The sequence below is a fragment of the Amblyomma mixtum genome, chromosome 7 (genome assembly GCF_055824585.1).
Source record: "Amblyomma mixtum isolate Tamu chromosome 7, ASM5582458v1, whole genome shotgun sequence".
Lineage (NCBI taxonomy): Eukaryota > Metazoa > Arthropoda > Arachnida > Ixodida > Ixodidae > Amblyomma > Amblyomma mixtum.
In genome coordinates, this window is record NC_143018.1 from 16,565,039 (window position 1) to 16,573,256 (window position 8,218).

General features: G+C 48.6%; 1 protein-coding gene across 1 annotated transcript; it reads right to left on the minus strand.

The window, feature by feature from the left end:
* Nucleotides 1-2,337: 2,337 nt before the first annotated feature.
* Nucleotides 2,338-3,509, minus strand: LOC149335109 (uncharacterized). The gene is made up of 3 exons (XM_089553877.1): nt 3,435-3,509; nt 3,213-3,371; nt 2,338-2,445 (listed from the first exon to the last, which is right to left on the minus strand). The coding sequence occupies exons 1-3, from the start codon at nt 3,507-3,509 to the stop codon at nt 2,338-2,340; spliced, it is 342 nt and encodes a 113-aa protein (XP_089410003.1).
* Between the last annotated feature and the right edge of the window lie 4,709 nt (nt 3,510-8,218).

The following is an 8,218-nucleotide window of genomic DNA, read 5'->3' on the forward strand; positions in this document are numbered from 1 at the left end:
CTGAGAAGACACCCATACAACACATAATCTGGGTCCCAGGCCACGCAGGCGTAGCGGGGAACGAAAGAGCAGAAAGCCTAGCTCGAGGGCTTACATACCGAGCAGGCATGTCAGATGTTCTGGAGCTTCAGCTACTAGCATGCGAAGGGGGATACACAGAGACATTACAACTATACAGGGGGACTAGATTCAAGTACCCACCACCACACAAAGCCCTCACGAGGGAGGAAGCAGTCGGCTGGCGTAGGCTACAAACAAACTCCTTCCCCAACTTGTACATCTATAACAAGATGTCACCAACACAATACAGAGCACACTGCCCCTGGTGCGGCGACACACCCACACTATACCACATCACATGGGAGTGCGAACGAAATAAAGCATTCCACCAACACGAATTCCCGAGTGCGGAGCAATGGGAGAGCCAGCTCACCAGCAGCGAGCTCGCGGCCCAAAGGGCCTTAGTGCGGCACGCTACTGATGCAGCGCGACTCAGTGGAGCCCTGGACTAGGGGCCCAACCTTGCTGAAGAGAAGCCTCAAGTCGCCGGCGCCACGAAAGACGACGGAGGCTTCGAATCCGCGAATCTCTTAAAAGATCTCAATAAAAGTTTTCTACTACTACTACTACTTCAGTAGCGTCCGCTCCGGCGGACGCAGTTGTTGCTGCGACGCGCGTCTTTTCTTGCCTTTTTCTCTTTCCTCTGATCTCTTACCTCTCCTCTATCTGCACGTTGGCAGCGGTGGTGGCTTGGCTAGAGCCAGTAGCAGGCCCGTGCAATTTCCTTTTCATCCTTCTCTCAGTCACAACAACAACAACTCAGCTAGGCGTACACGGGATAGAGATGCCTTCTGGAGACAGGGCTGCTCGTTGGAATGAGAAGCAAAAGTTGCGGCGTGCTACAGAGACTGATGAAGAACGTCTAGCCAAGCGGCGTGCTCGATATGCAACTCGGCGACAATATGCTTCGCATCTGACTAGGCTTAACCTAAGCTAAGCCTCAGCCATTTTTTCAGCAGCTTGTGGAACGAAACCGAAAGTCGTGATCCTGGCGTCCTTGGTATCTTTCAAGAGAGACGGCGTTGTCATCACGCGTGATAAAAACACTTTGGGAACATAAAAAAAATTCAGGGGCACTTTGACTGTCTAAAGTGCGTAGAGGCGAAAGCGTTTTCCGCGCCGCTTTCGCTCTTCTTTGGCACTGGTGGCGTCACATATAATTGAGTACTAATTACTAAGTGTTGACAGATCACTAATTAATGATTAATTACTGATTAATGCCTGAACACTAATTAACTGCTAATTAATGACGCTTAAGCTTCGCCTTTAGGAGTGGAACGCGACAGCGTGTTGTAGCGCTGCCAGGCAGTCCACGGAACGCCACCACCCGTTCGGCGCGATGCCCTTGCCTTTTGAACGCAACGCTTTTTGAGGAAAGGAAATGGCGCAGTAATTCTCTGTCATCTCGGTGGACACCTGAACCGCAGCGTAGAGGAAGGGAGGAAGTGGGAGTGAAAGACAAAGAGGGCCCGTAATGAAGAAAATGAAAATTGTATTTGTGGAAAAGAAATTACTCAGTGACTGTCTCACATATCGCGGTGGACACCCGTCGAAATTCAGGAGAACACTTTTTTCACCTAAAGTGCGGTCACTGATGTGTGGTTAAGATGTTAAGCTTCACCTTTGAGAGTGGAACGTGACAGCGTCTTGCAACGCTGCCAAGGAGTCCATAGAACACCATCGCCCATTCGGTTCTACGCCTCGCTCGGCAAATTGGTTTTTGAGGAAAGGAAATGTACCTAAACTTCGCCGGCAGGGAAGGGAGGAGGATGGCAGTGAGCGAAGACACCGTATTCATTAGACGCGCCTTTGTTCATTCCAAACCATCGAGCTGGCATGGCGGAGTAGATAGCATGCTCGTCACGCACTCCGAAGACCGGGGTTCGATTCCCGAGCTCGACCAATTTCCTACTCAGTTTTATTTATATGGCCTGACTAGGAAAGTAAAGTTTGCTAATTGGGTAATTCAGCAATTAACTAAACTCAGTCCCACTTACTTGGAGCATCTGTATACGATTCCTTCAATTGGTTGCATGGTTACTAGCCCCGTTTGAAATTCGCGCACTGTGACGTCGCGACCGTTTCGACCAATTGAAAAGCGTGACATTTCTGTCGACAACTTCTGCTTGCAGCGATGAGACATTAAAGGCTTCCGCCTTAAAAATTACACGATCAGCGTCGACATTGAAGAAATAAAGTTGTTCTCCCAATTACCCCCAATGTCTGCAGCCCTTTCCAGTACGCCTCCGCCGTGCACATTTGTATACGCAGTAGAGGTCAAAGGCTGTGGTGTGCGGGGACCATCGGCTGCTGGGGTTCCGAGCTAGAGATGGCCTCCCGGCCCAGTTCGACTGTGGAGGCGGGAACCAGGCACTGGTCTGGTTTCTAAGGGGGTAAAAAGAAAGTACAGAAAGCACATGTCAGCACGCCCGAAGAGGGTGCAGGAGGCACTCACAGAGAGAAAAAGCGTAATTAATTTCACCAATTCCGTAGCCTGGCCGACTACAACTCTAGCGCTACCTTGAGGTGCAGGTAGAGACTTCCGCATCTAAGCGCACTGTGCACAATAAGACGTCTATTGAAATCACTGAAAAAACATTGACAGACAATTACGGTAGTGGGTAATGCGAAATTTGAGCACAGCTGTTCACACGGACGCCACCCTCCGGGCTCTTACCCGTGACACCCACCTTCCAGGTGGCGTTTCGCTCTGCTGCTTAGACAACCAGCTACGCCGACAATGCCGAAGACTACGCCGACGCCGACTACGACGCGGAGCGCAGGATCGGGCGTTTAATGAGCTGCGCTCTAAAAGGATGAGAAGACTCGACCGGTGCGTCGCCCTTATAAAAATGGTCTATAGACAGTCTGGAGACATCTTATAGACTATATTGCCTTCCTATAGATATTTTTTTTGTGCATTCGTATAGATTGTCTATAAACAAAGTATACTAAAAGTACATGGCCATAAATCTACAGATTGTCTTTAGACTGTCTGTAACAGTTGCATTGCTTATACACTTCTTTAGGATTTGTCTATAGAGAGTCTATGGACGTTCTAGACAGAAGTCTATGGACAGTCTTTAAACTGTATAAAAGATTTTTGTAAAGGCGTGCCGGCCGAAATGAAGTCAGTGAGGTGCACAACGCACGGCCTTGTTCCAGATGGCCTCCAGCACCGCCCACAGAGGAACCTGCAGGGCTGCGACGATGACGAGGCTCCAGCCGACGTAGCACACGTGCACCGGGAAATGGATGGGGCCCAGGCGGAGGGAGCTGCAGCCGGACACCAGGCTCGTGGCCATGCTCACCTGCGGAGGATCGAGGAGCTCTCTGAAGAGGTCTGACCAACCGAAAAAGCGCGAAGCACTCACGGCCAGGGCGGCGGGAACGAGGATGCACCATGCCGCCTCCAGCCTGATGGCCGACAGCTCGCCGTGCATCAGCATCACGTCCAGCTTGAAAAAAGCCTACGAACATTGACTCTATTCATCCTCAAGACAGACTGAATGTATTTGTTTCGATTATTTCAACATATTCGCGAAAACAGACTATACACCACCACTCTTAAGTATTCTTCCACATCGTACCAGTTGGACGTACACGAATGTTCGTGCCTAATTTCGGCCTATTTACGATAAACACACATTAAGATACAGGGTACCTAAATCGTATAATAATTTATATTCATATAATTATTTCGATTATTCCGCAAGGAGATTCAATTAGAACACTAAAAATATCTAGAAGTATCAATATTCAACTTCCAGTCATTGCACCTGTGATTTCCTCACATATGCTGTGCGAGTTCGACGAATTTTCCAGCTTTATTTATTTGGTGACTGCGTATTGCGATTACATCGTGATTGTGTTGTAGGTTATGCGAACTCTATGCAGAAAAGCTAGTGTTGTATAACGTCTTGGTGCTTTGGTTCAGCAGTATGTTTTCATCTAGATAAACGTCCCCCCTTTTACTCAATTGTATTTTGACTGAACCGATATGTAGAAGGGCCATTTTTTACAACTGTCCTGAGGATTTTAGACTGGAGGTGAGGGCTCCTTGAAACAAGCCAAACTCTTCCCTCAGCTACCCCTTATAATGAAAGAAAAAATTAAAAATTAAAATTAGAGTTTTGTTCGTATTTCGTATGAGTATAAAAAATATTGGCATACTTTTCTTACCAACAAACAAAGGTGCCACTGTATTCGCGGACACTTGTTGAAATCCCGCGTTCACCGGTGTACGTGCAGGATTTGATAGAATATCATATCAACTCGACACAGCGGAATATGAGACTTTAATAATTTTATTTTATTACTTATTTCTGAATTCTTAAAGGAAGCATACTGTCCAGGTGGAAGAAAATAAAAAAATAAGAAGCAAAGAACGCTCGAAAGTGTTGTCGTCAGTGCACCCGACTTTAAAAGCAGGTAGGCGGCTGTATTGTTCTATTGCGTAAGAGAAACAACAGTTGAAATTGTTTAGATTTCCAAAATATTGTTACGTGGCGGCCAGCCGAAGAATGAGACGTGGTGAACCATGAACACGAGATGATTTAATGGCCGCTGGCCTAGCGCGAGCGCTCAGTCCCGCGCCACAGCCAGCTTCGTCTACATCACATTACCCGGGGCCTCTGAGCGATCGTCCCGATCGGTGACGAACAGACGGCGAAATGGCGATGGTCTTGAGTGGGGGGTTGAACAGTATGTAGAAGATGGTGCAGTGCTGGCCGCCACGATGGGAAAGATGAGAGAATGAGTCCCGGTCCATGAAGCTTCCGGGCCGCAGGTCGCCAGGAGCCGACCGCCATGGCCCTAAGACGCGCCGAACGGCCGGGGCAGGGGAACGGTGTCTTCATGTGTGTGCAGCGTCTTGGGTCGGTGGCGTCGGCAGGTCGCGTCGGTCAAGGGTCGCTTCCAGTTCGTCGTGTCGGGTGGTCAGGGCGGAGGACGGGGCGGGGGAGCAACGGCGAGGTCGGTTCAGGTCGGAGAGGCTGGGGCAAACCGGTCTACACAGGCCAAGGACTCACGGCTGACGACCACGGCTGACACAGGACGCCGAAGCTCCCGGACCAGGATGCCGATGATTACCCCGCACCTCCACCAAATGTTACGTGGCGGCCAGCCGAAGGATGAGACGTGGTGAACCATGAACAAGAGATGATTTAATGGCCGTTGGCCTAGCGCGAGCGCTCCGTCCCGCGCCACTGCCAGCTTCGTCTTCATCACAATATTGCCGCTTTACATTCGTATAGTTTAGGTTTCATGAGCGGTGAGGTGTAGACTATCAGAATGATTCAAATGGGAACCCTGCTTTGATGGGGTATACATGTGCAAGATCTTTAACCTTGCGATATTAAGGCACGAGTGGAGCGGCTGCAGCTTCGGCTGTGACAGCATTGTTCGCGGTTTGTTTCACATGGTAGGATCGCACACTTCAGAGGCGCATTATAGGGCTGGTTGAAAAAGCTTCATGGCTCCAGATTCATGCTAGAAGGATAAGTTTTTAATTTCTTCTGGAAATAGCATAATTTTATTAATGATTTCGTGCATGTATATTAGAATGAGCAAGACATTTATAATTACGAGAAATTGCTAGCCCACTGTATTTATTGGGCGTAAATGGTTTTATGCGCTCCTCACCATTCTTATAAACATGACGTAACCAATGCTTTTTTTGTAGAAAGCTATTTGCATCATCTTTGAAAGGTAATTTTCCTCGACCTTTGTTCGCGCCGCTACGGGACTTTACAAACACTGGTAATGTATAATCGCTGGTTAGAAGCTTTATATTGTGACAGAGTTAAACAACACAGTCGTGGGTGAAAAATTTCAGGGTAACACATGTTCAGCAATATCCTTGACATAAATCAGAAGCAGCAGCGGGCCCCGCCGGGTGACCCAGTGGCTTTGTCGTTCACCTTCTGATCTGAAGGTCGTAGGTTCACTCCCGGCCATGGTGGATGTAATCCAATGCTGGTGAAATACCAAAACGCCCGCGTGCACCCAAACTCTCCAAATACAGAGCCCTCCACTACGGCGTCCCTCATAGCCCATGTGTGGCTTCGGGGTGTTCAACCCCAAAATATACAGTTTACAGCAGCAGCCTCAGCACTGATCCGTACAGTCCTGATCCCCTACAGTCCTGATCCCTAAACTTCAAGCTACAGTACACTGGAAAGAACGTGCTAATTATCATACCAAATTCCTTCACATTTTTCAACTGTCTGCAATTTTGCAGGCATGCCAGCAACCAGCAGATAAGCCTGTCTAAAGTCCCAATTTCTTTCATTTCAAAATAAAGAATTAGTGTGGTCCGAAATGGGAAGCCTGTTATAAACCCAAGAAATGAGCATCCACATGCTCGCGGTTACCAACGGCCAGCAAAAAGCCATAGGGTACGGCTAACAGCTGTGCTGTTGTCGATAGGTTTTTGCGGAAACCGCTTTGAAATCTTACCAAGTTGACTCGTTCAAGGTGGTTGGATACATGACGCGCTATTACGGGCTCGAGCAACTTGCAACACGCACATAATAGCGAAATAGGTGAGTAGTTAGCAGCATGTGATGTTTCGGGAGATTTGGACACAAGAACATATATATTTTAGGCGATAACAATTCACTAGGTAGGTGCCTGTGCTCGAAAAAGGCGTTGCAAATGAGTGAACGCAATGGGATATTATCTAAGATTACCGACGAAAGAAAGCGTCAGGAGTGCCATCAGCTGCTTTGGGCTCCGACTCGTGCTAATCTGAAATAGTTCCGAAATTATATAAAAAAAATATGACGTATACAGACAAGGTCCTCAAAGAAAATTGACTGTACCGGCACCTTCGCAGTATAACATTATAACACATGAGGAAATAATGACCGCTAATTGTTTACAGTTCATTGCACAGAGGAAGATACGAGGAAAACAAAGCGGAAGTGTAGTTGGAATTAACTATAACAGTAATACGAACACTAAGCAAAATAGAAACGAATAAACATCCCTTTTGCAATGGGAAAACTAACTTATAATAAAGCACATTCTCCGCATAATAAAGTAGGAGTGTCATTTCTTGTTCATCTCCCACTCACTCGAAAGGAATTATAGGATGAACGGCTATACCAGCTCGTAGTTTGGAGTGCGGTTAAAATCCATGAAATCCATACGCACAGCCGAAATTCGAACGCTAGCATCCATGGTAACACCGCAGTCGTGCAGTCGTTGCTCAAACATCTTCATCAGCTTTGTCTCCAGCAGGTAGGAGCCCCACTTGAACACGAAGGACGGTGGGATCAACGTGCGGGCCTCTTGTCCGTTGCGCACGGCGTCCACAGGGCGGTCGCCCACGTCGGATGTTTCGTTGTAACACAGAGCAGCGTGCTCCCACTTCAGATCTTCCAGCATTTCGATTTCGGGCAGCCAGTTGCTAGGACTTCTCCTGGAAAACACCGAGTCGATGCGTTGCGGGAATTTCGGTACGAGTTGCCGAATCATCTCGTCCATCCGCGGAGTGGTGCAAAACATTCCCAGCGTGATGTGGGACTTGTAGTCGGCGTTCCCCGTAAAAGCGATACGCAGCGTCCATCCTTCGCCCACCAGCTGCAGTCCTTGCTCGTCCCTTTCGATGGTGGCTTTAAATCCACGATCCCTTATCACAGAGGCAACCTGGGAGAACCATTTTGTTACGTTCTGTTTGTCGACCACCTTCCGCATCTCTTTCAGTATCTCGCCGGTCTCCTCGTAATTCACCTCGATGCCCACGTGTGACGGGTAGCCGTGCCCAAGCAAGATCCACGGATTCTCAGGCACTTTCATCACCACCGTTCCCTGGCGAAAGGCAGCGTTCGCTTCCTTGAGGACTCCGCCAAGAGTATCCGTAAGTTCCTCCCGTAATGAATACAGCAGCGTGTTCGGCAGCGAAGCGGGATTGTACTTAGCCTTGTCGAAGTAAATCACCGAATGGAAAACTGTGACGTGCATGGCGCTGTCCTTTGTTTTCAGGACCATGATTCCAGGTGCAATGGCGTCTCGAATGCGGTGCACGAATTGGTCGTCTGCTAACTTGAATATGATGCCGAACCCGGGCCGAGTGTTGGTCACGTCGGTGGCGCCCGCAATGCTCCGGGAGCACCAGGGCTGAGAGGTCCTCAAATGGATAACAGCTTTGCTT